General features: G+C 53.2%; 2 protein-coding genes across 2 annotated transcripts in view; one reads left to right on the top strand and one right to left on the bottom strand.

The window, feature by feature from the left end:
• Window positions 1–4640: 4640 nt before the first annotated feature.
• Window positions 4641–7039, top strand: MARCKSL1 (MARCKS like 1). Its single transcript, XM_040974131.1, has 2 exons — window positions 4641–4933; window positions 5748–7039. Exons 1-2 carry the CDS (start codon window positions 4847–4849, stop codon window positions 6273–6275), a joined length of 615 nt encoding a protein of 204 aa, XP_040830065.1. The 5' UTR covers window positions 4641–4846; the 3' UTR covers window positions 6276–7039.
• Window positions 7040–7215: 176 nt separating this feature from the next.
• Window positions 7216–20056, bottom strand: part of HDAC1 (histone deacetylase 1) — a 34650-nt gene continuing 21809 nt past the window's right edge. The window contains exons 4-14 of the mRNA XM_040974130.1: window positions 14420–14494; window positions 12908–13046; window positions 12314–12455; window positions 11225–11317; window positions 9959–10067; window positions 9735–9875; window positions 9168–9276; window positions 8945–9075; window positions 8533–8685; window positions 8137–8185; window positions 7216–7861 (exon numbers count right to left, since the gene is read on the bottom strand). Coding sequence (XP_040830064.1) covers window positions 7834–7861; window positions 8137–8185; window positions 8533–8685; window positions 8945–9075; window positions 9168–9276; window positions 9735–9875; window positions 9959–10067; window positions 11225–11317; window positions 12314–12455; window positions 12908–13046; window positions 14420–14494 — 1169 coding nt within the window. The 3' untranslated portion in view covers window positions 7216–7833. The remainder of the gene's footprint in view (window positions 7862–8136; window positions 8186–8532; window positions 8686–8944; window positions 9076–9167; window positions 9277–9734; window positions 9876–9958; window positions 10068–11224; window positions 11318–12313; window positions 12456–12907; window positions 13047–14419; window positions 14495–20056) is intronic.

The following is a 20056-nucleotide window of genomic DNA, read 5'->3' as shown; positions in this document are numbered from 1 at the left end:
CTGGCCCCGCCTACCACCTTGCCTACCAATCCCCATTACCCTGTGCTCCCAGTACCTGCCCCTACGCTCTAAAAGCACTCCTCCTTCCTTGTCTCTGGGCTCTCTGCTTTCTTGGCAGTCACTTCTCTCAGTCCTAGCTCTCAGCCCTCTACTCTCCCACTGGCCTCCCTTGGAGAAACCTCTCTCTCTTCTTCTCTCCCTTCCCACAGCCATCTTCCTCTGTCCTGCTTTCTCTCACTTCCTCGTGGCTGCCTCTCCCACTGGAATAAAGCCCTTCCCAACAGCTGCCTCTCCCGCTGAAATAAAGACCTCCTGTGTGACTTGCTATGTCTGCTGTTTGGGTTTGTGGTGTTATTTCTTAACAGAAACAGTGTTAGTACTGTGCCCATTTATACATGGGGCTACTGAGGCTCTGAGAGCCACCTCCTCACCAATAGAATCACGAGGCATTAAGTCCCTCACTGAGCCTGTACAACCTAAGGGGCTCCCAGTGGGCAGAGGGAGAAGAGGGGAAGGCGATTGTCTGAGGTGGCAAAGCCCGGAGTAGCAGGAGTTGGAGCGGGAACACTTGGCAAGGAGGCATCTGCTGGGTGGGGTGAGGTGGGGAGCAGTGTCCAGGGGGAGGGGGGCTATGGGGACCTGGCCTAGGAAGGAGTTTCAGTTTCTCTTTAGCAGGGAATTCCCCCAAGTGGGAGATTAGTCACTGGAAAGCAGCAATACACATTCCAAAGACTCCCCCACCCTTTCCCAGGGGCCCCAGATCTGAAAGGGAAAAAAAAAAACCTGAAAGTGAGGACAAGGTAGGGAGAAGAGGAGGGGAAGGAGGGAGCACATGGGCAGGCCAGATAAACTGGGTTGAATTTCTGGTGACCTCATGGAGCCTGGGAGAGGTAAACAGGTGAGCCAGGAGAACGTGCCCTCTGCTACCTGGGAACCAAATTCCAGAGAGCCAGTGGCTGGGCCCCATCCAGTTATGTAATCATCATAGCACACACATGCACACATGCTCAGGCACAGCAGAGGAAGAGGGAAGGAAGAAACGAAAGACCTAGGTGGCCTGAAATCCTGCAAGGGACTTTTCGGATTTTCCGTGCCCGTATGGTAGATACCAGTGAGGTGCCCCAGGGTCTGGTGGCTCCCAGGCCCATGACCGGCCAGGAAGGTTGCAGAGCCGGGCCCCACTGGCCACCATGCACTGAGGCCCAAGAGAGGCAGCCAGACAGCCTGGCAGCCCAGGCTCTGGGGTATCAAAGTCCCTCCATGTCCCGGCCCTATAGCTGCCTCACCTCTTCTCGCTGTCACTCCTGTTTTCTCCTAGGCAGCTGGCCACTGCGGTAGGGCCTGCTTTGCTAAGCCATGAGACAAGGTGTACAAAGCCCTGGGTACGAGGCCTGGCACACAGCCCACAATCCTCGCCACAGGGCCACAGCCACCCTGCTCCTCACAGCCCATCTCAGGGCTCGGGGATGGTGCTGCCAGGGCTTGGGGCTCATGTATCCCAGTTGACCTCATGCATGACACCACTGTCATCGTCATCTTACTGGTAAAAAGCAGAGGCCCAGATTTCCTGGAGTCAGTCCTGACTTCAAACCTCTGTCACTGTCCCTGTGACACTACCAGGCAGACTAGGAGCACTGGCCCTGGGCTCAGAAAGCATGGCAGCCAGTGTGGACTTCAGGTGCCTCCTGGATGCATTCTGGAATGTTCCCTGGCAGCCCAGCTCAAGGAGGCTGAGAGTTTGGCAACTCCCTCCTAGGCTCTTTTTCCTCAGAAGCCTCAGCTAGCGTAGCTGCAACTGTCCCCCGCATAGCACCCCAAACAGAAAAGCAGTCAGCAGCTTTCCTCCCCAAACCCTCACCCAGGCAGGCTCCTAGAAATCCCCTCTTGCAAACTGCTGTGGCCTAGGCCTCTCCCTCCAGCGGCTCCCTCCCCTCCCGCCCCCCTCTTGAGGTTCCTTCTGGTTCCCTCAAGGCCCTGGCTCTTCTACTGGATGGGAAATCCCAGAGGGCAGGGCCCCACCTGACTCACTACTTACCCTTCTCCACGTAGAGGCAAAAGAAGGAACTGCCCAGCTCTCTGCTGATGATTCACAGAGCTGGGCCGCTCACTACCCAGATGAGCAAATGGAGACGATGCAGAGAGGGCCAGCTTCTGGAGTTAGAATCAAGGCTCGGGCTTGGCTGATGCCCATCTCTCACTCGACCCCCATGAAGGACTGGGCCAGCGTCCCCATTACCAGGACCCAGCCACGTCTTGCTGTCATCTCACTGTCCCCCGTGTGACTAGACAACATGTAAATGCATCATCTCGGCTTCCTGCAGCTTTCCTTCTTCCAGAACCACCTTACCCTCCTTCCTCTCTTTCCTTTCTCTGGCACTGTCCGGGGCAGGGCAGTGGGGGGGAACCACACCTCCACTCCACACCTGAAAGGTTCAAGTATCACAACCTCCATGACCCACTCAGGCACACACAGACCCTGGCCCAGTTCCACATTTCCAGTCGCAGCCACATGCAGTCACCAAGGTACCGTGTGAGCTAAGACAGGTACACACCCAGGAAGTTCGAGTCATCAGGAGTCACTACAGCACTCTCTCTGTCTCTCTCACTCAGCCTTGAGTACTGAAACCAAAAGGGATGCAGACACATACAACCCTCAGTGGACACACCTGGGCACACACATGCAGACACCAGTCTCACACACTGACAGGCACATTGAGAAGCAGGCTCACACAACCACACACGGGCTCGCGGCAGAACAATGGGCGTATTGTCTGGCTTGGCAGCAGCTGGGGAGGAAGGAGCCAGGGTGGACTGTTGTTGCCCCACACCCCACAACAGCATCCTGAACCTTTCTTTCTTGCAGAAGGCAGCTTGTGCTGAGACCTGCATCTGTCAAGGGATTGAGCTCCCAGGCGCCCCCTCCCCAGCCTCCTGAGAAGCCTAGGGAAGGAGGTTGTGGGGGAAAACGGAGACTCCCCGGTGCCCTTGGCTCCCTCTGGGGCTTGTGGGGACTCAGCCTTCATGCCCCTGCCTCCTCTGGGTGCCTCAGATTTGCATCTCATCCTGAGGAGTTGGGGCCTTGGGACCTGATCTTGACCTCCAACCCCAACCTCCTCCGCCTGAGCCCTGCCAAGCCGGTGCAGGCAGTGCCTGGCAGCATTGTCAACTCCCTATTGTGGCCAAGACAGAGAGCAGGTCATGAAGGCCATCCCCCCAGTGCCTTCCCGTGGAGGAGTTGCTGTCCCATCTTGGAGCTGCAAGAGGGCCCAGAGCCAGCTCTTCTGGCCTCTCCCACTGGCCAGGCAGTTCCCCATGGCACTAGGAAACCTGTCCCGGGGAGTTTTTTCCAGCCTTGGCCTAGATCTCCCCACACCCTCCCTCAGCTCTGGGTAGCTGCTTTGTGCCCTTGGGCAAGTCACTTTCTCTTGCTGAACCTCATCTGTAAGCTGGAATGGGGTGAGGTGGCTGCTGAAGCATAGTGTCAGAGTAGAAAGATAGGATGGGGTAGGGGTGGAGGGTACTTGAGGACAGAGTGGCGTGGCCTTCTCAGTGGGAAGTTCATAATTTCTCTATGCCCTGCCCCCCCAGTGCCTCAGGCCTCCCACGCAGCATTATAATGAGGAGGGAGGGAGGAGGTACTGAACTGGCTGGACTCGGGCTTGCTTTGCAACAGCTGACTTCCTCCAGGCCCCAGTGCTTTCCTCAGGGGTGAGCATCCGGCAGGCAGTAGGCAGGACCCTGGGGTTCCCCCAAGCCCTTTGAGCTGGAGGAAGGAGAAAGGGCACGAGAGAAGAGCTGGGGGTCCCTCATCCCCATCCTCACCCCTCCAGGGGTGGGACCCCCATGGCATCTTATCCTTCCCTTCCTGAAACTGGAGGGATTGGGGTTCACTGAATGCCTCCCTGGGATGCCTCTGCATGTGGGGGGAGCCCTGGGGGGGAAGCTGCAGAATCCACAAGTGGGTTATGTCACCCTGAGTGTGGCTGAGGCTCAGGCCTGCCCTGCGGGGTCCCCACAGAAGGGGGACCTGGGCCTTGGTGGTGGTCTAGACTGAGGGCAGGAGGGGTTGCTGGCCACGGAGGGGCTGCCAGTGACCAGCGATGAGGCACGGACTTGCAGTGGGTCAGAACCCCTGAGGTCGGCAGGGACACTGGCGGCACCTCAGACCAACCTGGCCCTGCCAGGCCCTGCTGCCGCTAGCAGCACATTTTCTGCAGCAGGGATCGAGACCAGCCTTGGGCGAGTCTGGGCATGTGAGCCTTCGAAGAGTTCAAGCAGGAGGCTAGCAGAGGCTGGCAGGGGCTGGACGAAGGCAATGGAGGCCAGGCCACGGGCCCGGCCGTGGAAGAGGGAGCGCCCACCCTGAGAAGGGGCGCGGTGAGGAGAGAAGGGGGAGGGACGTCCCTCCCCGTCCAGCCCGTGGGAGGACTGGCCTCTGTCCTCCCCACACTGGACCCTACCCGCCCCGGGAAATCGGGGTTGAGAGGGTGGGGGAAACGAGACCGCCGGCGTCGCCCACTGCGCAAGTGGGGCCCACGACCCGACCCCGCCTTCGCCCCTCGATTGGGCGCTCATTTAAATGTCCGGCCCCGCCCCGAGCTCCGGGAGCGTATATATAAGCGGCTCGGCGGGCGGCGGGCGGCATTCTGGCGCGGAGCGGAGCGGTGGCGGGCGTAGTAAGCGGGCCGGACGCGGAGCGGGGCGTGCAGCTTGGTTCCCCCCCACACACCCCTCCCCCTCCGGCGCCAGCCCCACCCCTCTGCGGGCCGCCCCGACCCCACCGAAGTATCCCTTGCGGCGCGAGCCGGGGCGGCTCCGGGCGCCCCCAACAGACCACCCCCCCATCATGGGCAGCCAGAGCTCCAAGGCTCCCCGGGGCGACGTGACCGCCGAGGAGGCAGCAGGCGCTTCCCCTGCGAAGGCCAACGGACAGGTGGGTGCGCTCGGCGCGACCGGCTCCGGCCCCCTCCTCTTTGCGCCGCGCCCCTTTAGGGCCTTGGGCCGGGGCCGCGCGCTTTGTCCGGCCCGGGACACGCGGCGCCCCCTCCCCCGCCCCGTCCCTTTGTTCTCTGCGCCGCAGCCCCCGCGGGCGAAGCAAGGGGAGGGGCGGGGAGGGGGCGCCGGCCGGGCCCCGCCGCCTTCTTTGTTCGCGGTCCCGGCCCCCGGCGCTGCCCCCAGCCGTCCCGAGGGCCGCGCGGGGAACAAAGGCGCTGCCGGGCCGTGCCGAGGGGGCGCCCGGGGGCCGCGGGGCGAGTGCCCGGCGGGGAGGGCGCGCCACCCCCAGATCCGACCTCGGAAGCGGTCTTCTAGAGGGGGAGCCACGATGTGGGGAAAGCTTGGGGGTGGGTGGAGGACCATTTCCACAAAGCAGAAGGCTGGGAAAACAGGCCGTCTAGGTGCTGCGAGACAGCGCCCCGGGGCGGCTTCCCGCCCAATATTGCCTGGCACGATTCACTCGCACGCCCGGGATCCGCGGCCCGGAGGAGCGGTTCCTCGCGGACTAGAGAGCGCGCCCCGGGGGAGGGGTATAGGGGGCCCCCCGGGATCCCAGCGCCTCCTGCCGGCCATGGCCTCTGTGTGCCCAGTCCCTGCGCGCCCGAGGGGCAGAGGGAGATGTTTTAGAGGGCCTCCTTGGGCGTTGGGGTGAGGCCAAAGCTTTGGAGGCCCGGTGGTCTGGAAGGAGCCTGGAGCGGCCTGGGGAAGGGAAGAAGAGCCCTGGCCCTCATCCTGTATCCTCTGCCCTGCAGGAGAATGGCCACGTGAAAAGCAATGGAGACTTAACCCCCAAGGGGGAAGGGGAGTCGCCCCCCGTGAATGGAACAGATGAGGCAGCAGGGGCCACTGGTGATGCCATCGAGCCGGCACCCCCTAGCCAGGGTGCTGAGGCCAAGGGAGAAGCCCCCCCGAAGGAAACCCCCAAGAAGAAAAAGAAATTCTCTTTCAAGAAGCCTTTCAAATTGAGCGGTCTGTCCTTCAAGAGAAATCGGAAGGAGGGTGGGGGCGACTCTTCGGCCTCCTCGCCCACCGAGGAAGACCAGGAGCAGGGCGAAATCGGGGCCTGCAGTGATGAGGGCACTGCCCAGGAAGGAAAGGCCGCCGCCACCCCCACCGCGGAGAGCCAGGAGCCCCAGGCACAGGGGGCTGAGGCCAGCGCTGCCTGCGAGGGAGGAGACACGGAAGAGGAGGCAGCGCCCCCGGCAGCAGTGGCAGAGGCGTCCACTCCCTCCGGGCCGGAGAGTGGCCCGACAGCGGCCAGCGCCGAGCAGAATGAGTAGCTGGGTGGGGGCAGGTGGGTGATCTCCTGAGCTACAAAAAACTGTGCTGTCCTTGTGAGGTCACTGCCTGGCCCCTGTGCCCTGGCTGCCTTCCTGTGCCCAGAAAGGAGGGGCTCCTGCCCCCTCCCAACCACTTCCCTCTCCTCTCCCTCTTGTGGAGTCCCCCATTGGCCATCTGGTCTCCCTCTGAAGGCCAGTTGAAGATGGTCCCTTTCATTCTCCCAAGTTAGGTTAGTGATGTGAAATGCTCCTGGTCCCGGCCCCTTCCTTGACTCCCTGCCCCCCACCTCCCTGCAGAAGGCAATTGCTGGTTTTCTCCCTCAGTTCTTTTCCAAGTAGGTTTTGTTCACCTTGCTCCCCAAATCCCTGAGCCAGAAGAGGGGTGCTTACACTCCCAAACCTTGAGTGTCCAACCTTCCCCCTGTTGAGTTTTTAGTCTCTTGTGCTGTGCCTAGTGGCACCTGGGCCGGGGAGGACATTGCCCCTGTCTGGGTTTTTATAAATGTCTTACTCAAGTTCCACCCTCCAGCTTGTGAATCACCTGTGTCCCTTTTTTGACTTGGTAAGCAAGTATTAGGCTTTGGGGTGGGGGGGAGGTCTGTAATGTGAAACAACTTCTTGTTGTCTTTTTTCTCCCATTGTTGTAAATAACTTTTAATGGCCAAACCCCAGATTTGTACTTTTTTTTTTCTAATTGCTAAAACCATTCTCTTCCACCTGGTTTTACTGTAACCTTTGGAGAAGGAATAAATGTTGTCCCTTTAGTGGTGCTTGAATTTTTGGTCTTCTCGGAGTAGGGGAACTCAGTCAACCAAATGCAAATTAGAAGACAGGTAAGTATGATGGCTCTCATGCTGAGGGGGCTGCTTGGACCCCACAGGGCAGGGAATTGGAGAGCTGAGGTCAGTGCAGGTATACTGCCAGGAGACAGAGGCTTGGGTGGGTAGAGAAAGGTACCAGTTTTATTACAAAGTCTCACAAAAATGAAAATAGGATCTCAAAAGGAAGCTAGCCTGCCAACCTCCACCTGCAGAATTGGGGAAAGACTGAGGGCAGGGTGTGCAAGTTTCTTGGCTCACCTGAGGCCACAGGGAAGGTACTAGAAGAGAACCACCTAAAACGTATCTAATGTTACCTTAGGAGCCTGAAAAGAATGGGGCTTCCCTGAGGACCCGGCCACCTCTACCCTCTACCCTCCTCTAGTGCCCAGTGGGAGCCCTTTCCACACCTGCTGGGCACACACCTTGGCATTTCTGGTGTTTTGTTGCTACAGAAGAGCATCCCTCTACCCAGGCCTGGCACCCTTCATGGCTTAAAAAAATGAACTGGGGAGAGGTGGCTGGCAAGGCAGCTGCTACAAGAGTGTAACCAGCTTGGCTGCCCTGGCCTTGGGGCCCTGGTTCTTATCTAGTCCTTGGGATATTTATTTTTAATATATTTTTATATAAATACACAGGAATAGAAAATATAAAATCTGGTGTGGGGAGGTGGGGTGGTTGGGGAAGTTGAGGGAGAGAGGTGGGGAAGCTGGCCAGAAGCCAGACCTGGAAAGCTGCACTCAGGCCAACTTGACCTCCTCTTTGACCCTGTGGAGAAAGCAGAGACTGGCATGAGATAACCCACCCAGAGGCCTGCAGGCAAAAGGCTGGATACAATGACTTCCTCAGGCCCGGGGTTACCCAGGTGACTGCTGCGGGCTGGGGCTTCTTAGCTCTGCCTCCAACTGCAGAGACAGACAGACTGGCCCCTGAAAGAGGCCTTTGTAAGCTGGACCAGCTGTCCCTGCGCCTTCTCTCGGAGCAGTGGGACCCAGGGGCTGAGGCACTAATGCCAGGGAGATGGCAGACAGCTCCTTCCTCACCCTTTGGCTTCTGGCTTTTCCTCCTTGGTTTTCTCTTCTTCCGTGACTTCTAGAACATAAAAGAGAGCAGGGATGGCTAAGGGTAGCCCATCTGGAGAGTCCCACTAGTTCTTTACTCACTCCAAGCCTCTTCCTTCCCTCTACACAGCTTGATGGACAGAGAAAAAGAGCAAAGCCCATCTCGGGTCCTCCCAGGAGTCCAGCTGCCAACAGACAGGTTGGACCGGTTTTCCAGCCTGCCTGAGCCCCAACCTGGTGGGTGGAGGGAGCCCCCTGGGAAACTGGGGTGAAGTGTTAGCAAAAGGGTGGTATGCGAGAGCTGATAGTTTTGCCGTTTTCATGGACCCTGCCGCCTCAGGGAGACCCGGGAGTGCGGAGGGGGAATCCCACACCCACCTTTCTTCTCTTCTGGTTCTTTCTCTTTGTCATCTTCTGTTTTGACTCTTTTGGCCTTCTTGAAGTTGGAGGAGTTCTTGCGGCCACCCTCTCCCTCATCCTCAGAGTCGGAGAACTCTTCCTCGCAGGCGATACGTTTGTCAGAGGAACAAACTGGAAGGCAATGGATGGAAGGCATGGGTCAGAGCAGGTCCTAGCTCAGGAACTCACCTAGTGCTCCCCATGTGTCCTCTAGGAGAACCGAGGCTGAGAAGGACAGGCAGTGGGTTCAGACTGCCTCATCTGCTGCTCCTACAGGAACTCTTAATTGAAACTTAGGGTTCCCCACGGGCAGGGAACTCAAGATCAGGATGGTGGGGGAGGGTGGCAGAGCTGCTGATTAGGCGGCAAGACAGAGGCCAGGGGCTCTTACTCGAGATGCGCTTGTCAGGGTCCTCTTCGTCCTCATCACCACTTTCCTCTGGGATGGCGTCTTCAGGGATCGCTTGCATCTGGACCCCAGGAGCATGGGGAAGCATCCTCAGGTTCTCAAACAGCCGCTGTCTATAGCCAAGGGGAAAAGGTGGGGCTGGGCTCTGGCTGGGGACAGCCCAGCAGCTGGCACACTCCAAGGGTGGCTGAGGGGACTGACTCACTTGATTTTTTCCAGGTACTCGTTCGTGTTCTGGTTGGTCATATTGGAAGGACTGATGTGAAGCTTAAAGTCAGGTCCAAAGTATTCGAAGTAGTCATTATAGGGAAGCTCTGGTTGGGGAAACGGAGAAGGCAGTCAAGCAACCTGGTCATGCAGCATCCTGGGAAAAGCCATTTGTGGGTTCCCCTGGGCCTGCTCATCCTCAGTCAAACACAGGAAGGCCTCCCAGACCGACAGAAGCTAGAGATGGTATCCACAGCAGTGGTGAACAGGTCATTAGGAGGAGCAGGCTCAATGGGACACTTTAGTACTCTCTTCACAAACTGTCCCACTGAGCCTGGAGAGTGGAAATTCTACTGAACCACTGAAAATTCTATATGAGCCAAAAGCTGTATAAAGAGAGGACGGATTCAAAAGTAACTGGGAAAAAGCTGATGACGCTGAATCTGTCGGTCACAGGAGACAAGAGAGTAGAGGTGGAGTGACCAATAGAAAAGCGTGGAAGGAGAACTGGAGGCCACAGGTGCTGCAGCTCCCACCCCGCCCTCCTTGGCCCTGGAGCCATTACCATTAGGGATCTCCGTGTCCAGAGCCACCGCTGTTTCATATGTCCAGCACCGGGCGACGTTACGAATGGTGTAACCACCTCCTCCCAGCATCAGCATGGGCAGGTTGAAGCTCTTGACAAACTCCACACACTTGGCGTGCCCTTTGGTGGGAGAAGCAGTGCTGAGCTACAGGAGGAACATATAGCAGGCCACTGCCCGCCCGCCTCTTGCTGCCTGCTCTCACCTTTGATGGTCAGGTTGAAGCAGCCCAGCCGGTCCCCAGAAAGCGAGTCAGAGCCACACTGTAAGACCACCGCGCTGGGCTGGAACATCTCCATTACTTTGGACATGACCTACAAGGACACATTCTGGTCACTGAGGTGAGGGAACTGAGTGTAGCATGCACTTATGTTCCCTATCTGGCTCTCCTGCCTTCCTGCCCTCTCATGTCGTGGGGTAGCGCTTGTTTCCACATTTGGGATTGTGGTTTTCCAATGTGAAGGGATCTCCACAAAACCTTCTTGGTTCTATCACCAGAACAGCTTCACCATCAGCTCCCTGCACCTTTCTTTTCTCTCACCATCCGTGCTCCAGTGTCACTTTTGCTAGAAAGCCTCCTTTCTTCTTTGCGTTAGGGCCTACAGACCCTGCATCCGAGCTTGCGAGGAAGTGACTTATTTCTGTCTTTCTCTTAACTTGACTGTAGGTTGAGTGATGACAGGGGCCAGGCTTTAGGATCTGGTGCCAGCACCATGCCTTCATAAGTCGGCATAACTACCAGACCTTTGCTGCATGACTACCAGACCTTCCAGGCCTTTTAGGATAATCCAACAATTTCTTCTTGTGTAACTATAAACATCAGAGGCTCCCCTGACCCAAACATACAGCATTCCTTGCAGGCACCACATCTCCCATGCTGCCATACATGGGAAACCATTCGCTGTACCCAGTGCTCCCACTCTGCTGAATGCCACCCCCCACATCCTCCACTTCCTTTTTCACATGGGCACCTGCTCGCCTGCAGAGTTCATCTCTGTGAGGTCAGCCCTGACTGCCCCTCCAGGGTAGCAGTTTGGGGAGTACTCCTCTGTTCATCCCTCAGAACCACATGCAGTTCACCTGCTGCTGGAGGAAGCCAGATGAATCCAGTAGCCTATCTGCTCACTCCCTAGGCAGCGCAACTTCACACTAGCCTTGTTAGGATCTCTGGGCGGGCTCACAGGTAAGGGGCTTTCCCTCACCAAGCCAGATCATGGAGACTGCAAGAAGTCCCTACGCTTCTTCAAATGGGAAGGCATTAACATCATGTAATAAGAAACATGAAAAGCCAAGGAACCTAACACCATAACTTCTGGGAGCTCACCCCAAGGCAACGGAGATGCAAAAACAATACTGACTACAAGCTCCCTCCTCACGGTCCCCCAGCTTTAGTGGGCAGGATTTGCTGGGCATAGTGTGAATATTCTGCAATCCCCCTAAACCAAGCCAAAAGGTGGATAGAGCCACTTACCGGCTTGAAAATGGCCTCATAGGACTCGTCGTCAATCCCGTCCCGGAGTGGGTAATTAACAGCGTAATATTTGCCTTTTCCAGCCCCAATATCCTAATCGAAAAGGACATTAAAGTAAAACTAAAAGATGAAGCTGAAGAAGAAGTAGGCTTGGGGGCTGGAAGGCTGAGAAAAGAGGCAGTGATTCTAGCAGAGAAGCTGGGCCTGGGAGGTGGGCCAGGACCAAGCAGGGCCCATGGGTTAGTGCCTTTTCCCTCACTGGCAAGTCCAGATTCCATCCCGAAGCTTGTATCCAGGCTGAGAGCTGCTTAGGAAGCCTGTGACTGTATACTCTACACCACAGCACAAGACGTCCACCTTTGCATTGGGCTAGAGCTGGCTGGCAGCCAGGTCACAGAAGTAACACACCTCCCCACAACAACCCTGGCCTCCGAAGAGCCTCTCCACTCGTTCTTCTACCCCCTTCTTTCCTCTCTAGGGAAGTGTGGAAGACAGACAGCAGAGAGACGCTTCCAAACAGCAAGTGTTCATTTACTATAAAGCAGGCTGGAGCCAACAATTGAATTAGTGCCACTTGTTCACGGCAAAGCAGCCGAGTCCGCTGTAGTCAAGCTAACAGACACATCATTGGAGCAGCTTCCCAGGATTCTTATCCTGAGGGTCATGGATGGCCTTTGTGATGACTATTTTGCTGCAGACATAAAATCTCACATACTCTTCTAGGAAGAGTTCATGGATCTTATTCAGATGGCCAAAGGGGAAACTAACCTAAGAAGGTTAAGAACTCTTGAGATGGTCCCCAAGAATCCCCATTCCTGGCATAAAACTCCAGCCTTCTGGGGCCCCATAGTACAAGGAAACCCAGCTGGGTCCTCGAAGGCAGCACAGTAAGTCAGGAGACCCTCTATGTCCCATCCTTCCTTCCCTCCAGAATGAGGCTGAGAGAGAGAGACCTTAGGAGACACTCCAGCCTGGTGAAGGGTGCTCCAAATGGCAAAGAGGCGGAAGTGAGTTTTAGTGACACAAGGACAGGAAAGTTAGAGTTGGCAGCTGAGGGTGAGCTGGTTGGCCCCTAAAAAGAATTCTCACCCGTAGGTCCCCAGTTCCTGGGAAGTACTCTCCATACTTATGAAAGGACACAGTCATGACCCGGTCTGTGGTATAGAAGGCCTCTTCCACGCCATCGCCGTGGTGAATATCAATGTCAATATACAGCACCCTCTGGTGATACCTAGGATCAGAAGGGGGTCAAGGGTCTGGGGGCTCTTGGGGGATAGGACGCGCCAAGGGCGCCAGGTCCCAGCTTACCGGGCTGGCTGCCTCCCTCAGGTATCTCTAAGCACCAGAGACGTGGAAACTGGCTGAAGGAAGGTGGAAGAGCGGCCGGGTATCTCCAGAGGCCTGACCAAGCCGACCAAGTCCGTTCTTCCTACTCTATAGCCAGGGTCAACTCCGGCCACACAGGGACACTCTGTGGGCAGGATCTGAGCAGCGCCTGCCCTGATCTTGCCATGGGCTCAGATCAAACCAAGACCCCACCAAGGAGAGGATGGCCAGAGACACAGAACACATCCTAGCCAACACCCCACTAGGCAAAGCATACTAGGGAGGCAAGCCCAGGGGAGAGGGAGTGGGAACCTGGCCTAAGGTGCTCCTCCAAGGGACAAGGCCAGGTAGGCATACTTTAGCAGTTCCAGGATGGCCAAGACGATGTCATTGACATAGCAGAAGCCAGATGCCTCGGACTTCTTGGCATGGTGCAGGCCCCCAGCCCAGTTCACGGCGATGTCCGTCTGCTGCTTATTAAGTTTCACAGCACTTGCTGGGGGAGGGAAGGGAGGAACATAAGCCTGTTACAAGCCATTTTCCCCTTTCCCCAGTAAGCGTAGGCAACCTAAGGAGAGGGAGACTTGTGTGAATTACCACGATACTAGCTGCTCTTACAAAAGCTATTTTCCAAACTGAAGATGGTAATCCACTCAGTGGGTCATGATTGGTATACGTATTTTTTTGTTTGTCTCTTGTTCCCTCCCCCCCTTGGTATACTTATTTTTAAATGCAACAGATTAAAATATTAAAATAACAGTAAAGATTAACTGTACTTCCATGCAACTTACTGGAGAGTGAGTGTGTGTGTTAGAGTGTGTGAGTGTGGGGCGAGGAGTGTTCATATCATGGATGATGGGTAACTTTGTTTCTTACTATGCTTCATGTCCCCAAAAAATGTGAAAAGATACCAAAGATAAGGCTCTCAAAGTACAAGTGGGTACAAGAAGTGAGACAGAAATACTTGTCCATGCATGCAAGTACATTTTTGGCACTGTTAACTCTAAAAGTGTACCAACTAGATAGAGTGGGGTCATAACATGCAATAATCTATAACCACTAGAAAAGATTCCTACAGACAGAATATTCCTAAAACTTCCCCAAGTGAAAAAATGCAGGCATAAAACCATAATAGACATGGGTACCTCAAAAAGCTCTTGGAAAATGGAATTGAAAGATACATTTATTTTGACCTGTGCATACCAGGTGTCTTCAAGAAGCCAGGAAAATGTGTATTATGAAAACCTATACATGCATTTCCAATTTTTTAGTATCAAAAGAAGCACATTAAAAAAAATTTTTATTTTATTTCATTCTCTCAACATTCTTGAGGTACCCTCACCTGATACGTCATATACATTTTATGTCCAGATAGATAATCACTGAATAGAGCAGACAGAGACACTAAGAGGTCATCAAAGGACAGTATTGACTGGTTTTTCCCCACCAAGTACTTTTTCCCAAGGTGAAACTGGTAGGGGAATACAACAATGATGCTACTTAATATTTAAGAAAGGGTGTCCAGCCATCCTATGGTAACCGGGACGTCACGGTGGATGTGGGGGATGACCAGGAGGTATTCCTGACCTCTGAAAGAAACTTCCACACATTTTCCTCAGGCATGGAAAATGACACTTCCAGTTGGATAGCACTTTGCAGTACACAAATTGCTTTTATGTACAGCATTTCAGCAGCCCCCCACGAGGTCCACAGGGAATTTCTCTGCATAAGATCTGCTAGTGGGAGAGGGCAGCCAAGGACATCTGCCAGTCCCATGCTGGAGACTCAGCCCCCCAGGAGGGTGGCCTAGAAAGCAGATCTCAGAAGGACAGACCAGCCCAGCCCTAGGGGAGGGTATGTGTTCCTTACCCACAGAGCCACCAGTGGACAGCTGGCAGAACTCAAACAGGCCATCAAACACCGGGCAGTCCTCGCCCACATTAACTTGAAAGAAATAAGCAAAAGGTTAGTTCACACAATTTCCTTCTGTTTCTGATTAGATACGTAAAAGCTGGTGGAAAAAGCATAGAATGTCGACTCACAAGGCTTGGGTTTTAGCCCAAGTTCTATTACTTACTCTCTGTGTGACTGGGTCAAGTCACTGAACTTCTCTGTAGCCTTTACCTATAAGAAGCACCCAAGTACTGAGAAAATTAACAGCAATTGTACAACAAGCATTTAGCAGCTTAGAAAATGTTGGTTCACTCCGACTAGCCTGCAGCCCACACTGGTTTGTTTGAGGGCCGAGTATGTGTTGGGCAGAACCAGGCTGGACTGCAGCACCCATTGGTTCTAGTGGAAGACAGGGCTGGAAACAGAACCAACCCAGCAATTACAACCACCAGCTGATATGGGTATTGGACTGTGGCGGGCCCTATACTTGCTAATACATATAAGAATCTGGTCTGGGAACACCTCAAAGTTTCTTTGGGGATCTCCCCAATCGATCTGCTGGACTCAGATCCCTAACCATGAAGAGACAGAGGACAGAACAAGTCAATCAACCACCTCAGCTATATGTTGGCAGTGAAAAACTGGGCAAACGGAGACTGGGCAAAAGATGGACTATGTCAATCAGTGGATTCTTCAACGACCTCATCGTGCTTGGAGCAGCGAGACTGGCAGTAATTCATAACTGTTGAACTATCAAGACCCTCGGAGCAAGCCACACATCTGGGACCTGGGGTGGGTGGGAGACTGGGTGGGGTTTCTCCCTTAAAATCCCCTTTTACAGACCAGAGAAGGTCTCCCCAAAAAGCCGTTAAACTTATCTGGACAAAAAGATGCTGGTCTCTATGCTTGGTAAATGCTTGCAATGAAGGAATCTCAACTGAATTTGAACTGTGGTCACGCAACGAGGTGGAGGAATCCACCATGGGGGAAAGGTTATGGGAGGGGTGGTGGGAATCCCAGTACCTATAAAACTGTGTCACATAATACAATGTTATTAAAAAATAGATAAATTTTTAAAAAATCCCCTTTTACATCAGATATATGAAGGAAACAAACAAACAAACAAACAAACAAAATCCATGATGACAGCAAGAATGTTTAATGCCATTGCCCAAATTTTTTAAAAGGAAAATTTTTCATAGTTCAAACAACTTCTAATATATATATATATTTTTTCAGATGTGCTCACAGTTCCAGATTGCTAACCTATAAATTAAATGGGAAAAAGTATCCATATACATATATAAAAAATGCTGGTTGATTCCTTGTGGGAGAAAGTGTCCTTTTTCCAGCCTAAGTTGTGTGCCTGTAAGTCACTCCTGGTGATGGAACAAAGGAAGAACAAGAGACTTGTATAAACTCATCTCCTGAGGGTTTCCCATGGGACAGATGTTGTACTTGATGCTTTAAATAAATGAGATCAGGTACCCTCACACAATCAATTGTATTATTTTTTTTCTCATTTATTCTTTTTTCGAAAGGTGCAGAGAAATCTCTTATGCTCTCTTATGTTGATTCATTCTCTAAATTACTTGAGTCAACATCACCTGTCACCTTTTTTGGCACCTAATGGCAGGTGGCTGGAATCAGGAATGGAGTCCAAACCAGGCACCCCAATATGGAGTGCAGGTATCCCAAGCAGTGTCTGACCTGCCATGCCAAATACTTGCTCCTTATGCAAATTCTCAAGTAGGATTTGGTCCCATCTTACAAACGGGGAAACAGGCTCAGAGGTGAGCTGCTAGTACAGCTGCAGTCAGTAGGCAAGCTTTGGGAGGTCTGTCCTAAAGCACTGCGGACGCATACTCTGTCCTTCCCCAAGTACTTTCACATACAATCCAGTCTCATTTGCCCTATGAGACAAACAGATACTGACAAGTGATGTGACGTGCCCCAGTTTATATACCAAGGTGGAGGCAGAACCAGGCATCAGAATCCAGGAGACTTGACTCCCTAGAGGCCAGGACTGTTTCTACCACAGTGGCAAACGACAACTGGAATCAAGTCATTTTAGGCCTAAAAGGGTAGAGGTACAAACTACTACATACCATGGAAAAAACACACAAACAATAGCATAAATGAGACCGAAATAGGTAGGCAGGAAAGGACACCTGAAGGTTGCGGACTCACAGAGAAGGAAACTGCTGAGACATCAATTGAGACACAGGAAGTTGGAGGCAGCCGTTACCTAGATCTTTATTCTTGTGTCCCACTTCCCCACTGAACTGTTCCCCTATTACCAATACAGGGTCCCAAAGCACAGCAAGGAGCAGCCCTACCTCGAGCCTCTGGGACAGTCAGGTTGACTTGCCATTGTAACATCTTGAGCCACAGCTGAAACTCAGCCTTTGCTGAGCCCCAGGCTCGGAAGGGGCACAAGAACTGGAGTCCTGAGGGGCTGACCATGCATGTGGGAGTGAGCAGTGGCTGGCTCTTTCTCACTTCTTGGGTCAACACTGGGAGGCTTTGTCCATAAGAACTTCAGTCCCTGGGGCCAGGCTGTTTACCCACTAGCAACTGATTTCCCCTTGACAGCTTCCTCTTGTCTGGGGGATTGGCCTGCCTCAGTTTCCAACTCTGGGATGTGAAGCCCCCATAGGAAGGAATGTGCATTTTAGACACAAGACAAGTACTTGGTGTACAAACTGGTGGCTCAGTCGGCCCGTTAATTCTCAGCTCAGCAATCCAGCAATGTGAGGTGGAAATGGAGAAAAAGGAGAGGAGACCTTCACTTGTAAAGCAAGGGAGGGCTTTTCTGGAGTTCTTCCTTCAACTATAAACACTCTGCACTCTGTTTTTAGGCTGCTTTTAGACTGACGGTGAAAAATACTGGGGTGCGGGTGGTGAAATGGGGAGCACAGGTACATGGAGCAGCAGTGAGAAGCTAATGCAGAAAGCAATCCAGAGACGGCAGGACACAGCTTATGCCCTGAGGGGGGTGGGAGTGGTGACGTGGATGGGGGGCAGTGGGAGCACAGAGGCATGCCCTAGAGGGCATCAGCTATACTGAAAATACCTTCATTCTTAGGCTGGGTACAGGGTATAAAACTTATTCACTTGAAACGTAGAGCAACAGAGGAAAGGAAAGAGACCCTCACTCTCTTAACTGCCAGGAACAGGGCTGGTTGGAGCCAGGACCTGGGCACTCCATTGGGTCTCAGATGTGGATGGCAGAAATCCAAGCACTCAAGTCACCATCTGCTGCCTTCAGGGCACATTAGCAGGAAGTAGGATCAGAAACATGTGAGTTTCAATCCCAGACACATCAGTATGGAATGCAGACACCACATACGATGTCTCAACCCACTGTACCACAACCTCTGCTCCCATCTGCCACATCTTAGTATCTATGGGCAATGATCTCTGCATATACTTTGATTTCTTTAAATTTTTTGAGAAACTTTTTTTAAAAAGTTTTATTTTTACTGGAAAGTCAGATATAGAGAAGGGGAGAGACAAAGAGGAAGATCTTCTATGTAATGAATCACTCCCGAAGTGGCTACAATGGTCAGAGTGGAGCCGATCTCAAGTCAGCAGCCAGGAGCCTCTTCCGGCTCTGCCACATGGGGTGCAGGGTCCCAAAGTTTTGGCTCGTCCTCAACTCTTTCCCAAGCCACTGAGAGCTGGATGGGAAGTGAGGCTCCCAGGACACAAACTGGCACATAAATGGGATCCAGGCTCATGGAAGGCGAGGACTAGAGCTGCTAGGCTACCGTGCTGGGCCCAAGAAGATATTTGAAAGGCGCAAGTGGTTAAGGTCCTCGCCTTGCACGCCCGGGATCCCATATGGGCGCCGGTTCTAATCCCAGCAGCCCCACTTCCCATCCAGCTCCCTGCCTATGGCCCGGGCAGTCGAGGACGGCCCAAAGCTTTGGGACCCTGCACCTGCGTGGGAGACCCAGAAGAGGCTCCTGGCTTCGGATCAGCATAGCATCGGCCATTGCGGCTCACTTGGGGGAGTGAATCATTGGATGGAAGATCTTCCTCTCTGTCTTCTCCTCTCTGTATATCCGTCTTTCCAATGAAAATAATAATAATAATAATAATAAAGATGCATTTATTTTTACTGGAAAGTCAGATTTACAGAGACGAGACAGAAAAGATCCATCTGCTGGTTCACTCCCCAAGTGGCTGCAATGGCCAGAGCTGAGCTGACCCAAAGCCCGGAGCCAGGAACTTCCTTCAGGTCTCCCAAGTGGGTGCAAGGGCCCAAAGGCTTTGGGCCATCCTCTACTACCTTCCTAGACCACAAGCAAGGAGCAGAATGGGAAGTGGAGCAACCAGGACATGAACCAGCACCCATATGAGATCCCAGTGCATGCAAGGCGAAGATTTAGCCACTGAGCCATTGGGCTGAGCCAGAAGAGATGTTTCATCTCCTGGTTTACTCCCCTAACAGCCACAAGGGCAGAAGCTGAGCCAGGCTGAAGCCAGAAGTCTAAAACTTCATTCTGCCCAAGCACCCAAGCATTTGGGTAACTTGCTGCTGCTTTTCTGGGGGCATTAGCAGGAGGCTAACAGAATTAAGTTAGGGTGAAGATTTGTGACTCAAAAGTTAGGCATGACTGTGCAGCAGTGAATCTGATCTTGTATACTTTTTTTTTTTAAAGGAAAGGAATCTTCCATCTGCTGGTTCATTCCCCAGATGGAATGGCTAGAGCTGGGCCCATCTGAAGTCAAGAGTCAGACCCTTCTACTGGAACTCCCATGTGGGTGCAGGGGCCCAAGGCCTAGGACCAGCCTCTGCAGCTTTCCTAGGTTATTAGTAAGGAGCTGGACCGGAAGTCGAGTACCCAGATCCCAAAATGGAACAGCTGGGACATGAATTAGCACCCTAAAGAAAAGCCAGCACTACAGATGGAGACTTAATTCACTATTTCTATGCCTGTGTTTATTTTAATATTATTTTTAATAAAGATGTATTATTTATTTGTATAGCAAAATCAGATATATAGAGAGGAGGAAAGACAGAAATAAAGACAAAGAAGATCTTCTGTCCACTGATTTCATTCCCTGAGTGACCACGACAGCCGGAGCTGAGCTGATCTGAAGCCAGGAGCCTCTTCCGGATCTCCCACGTTGGTGTAGGGTCACAGGCTTTGGGTCATCTTGGACTGCTTTCCAAGATCACAAACAGGGAGCTGGATGGAAAGTGGAGCCTCCAGGATTAGAACTGGCGCCCATATGGGATCCCGGTGCGTGCAAGGTGAGGACTTTAGCCACTAGGCTACTGTGTCTGGCCTTCATTTTTTTTTTTTTTTGAGAGGCAGAGAAGGAAAAAAAGATAGGGAGAAGAAAGAGATACATCCCCAGCTAGAGGTGACTGCCTAAGATGCTTTGTACCTAAGCAAATGTTACACTGCTAGGAGAAAAGCAGCCAACAGCTGCTGGGCATTCTGGGGCTGGTTAATGCCAAATCAATTTTAACTATGCCAGTGTGCCAGCATAGCTGCCTACTTCACTCTGGTTTTTTCCCCCCCAATTTTCTTTGAAGATAAGTAGAGAACTTTGCATAGCACATAGCAGAAGGTGGGGAACGGGAGGCCGGAACAC

The sequence above is a fragment of the Ochotona curzoniae genome, unplaced genomic scaffold (genome assembly GCF_017591425.1).
Source record: "Ochotona curzoniae isolate NIBS_2020 unplaced genomic scaffold, NIBS_Ocur_1.0 contig_2404, whole genome shotgun sequence".
Taxonomy (NCBI): Eukaryota; Metazoa; Chordata; class Mammalia; order Lagomorpha; family Ochotonidae; genus Ochotona; species Ochotona curzoniae.
Note: the sequence above shows the minus strand (reverse complement) of the source record. Positions and strands in the feature narration are given on the sequence as shown.

Coding starts and splice junctions, on each gene's coding strand:
- MARCKSL1 (XM_040974131.1), top strand. CDS start 4,847: ATGGGCAGCCAGAGCTCCAAGGCTCCCCGGGGCGACGTGACCGCCGAG. Junction 4,934..5,747: donor CTGCGAAGGCCAACGGACAG/GTGGGTGCGCTC, acceptor TCTGCCCTGCAG/GAGAATGGCCACGTGAAAAG.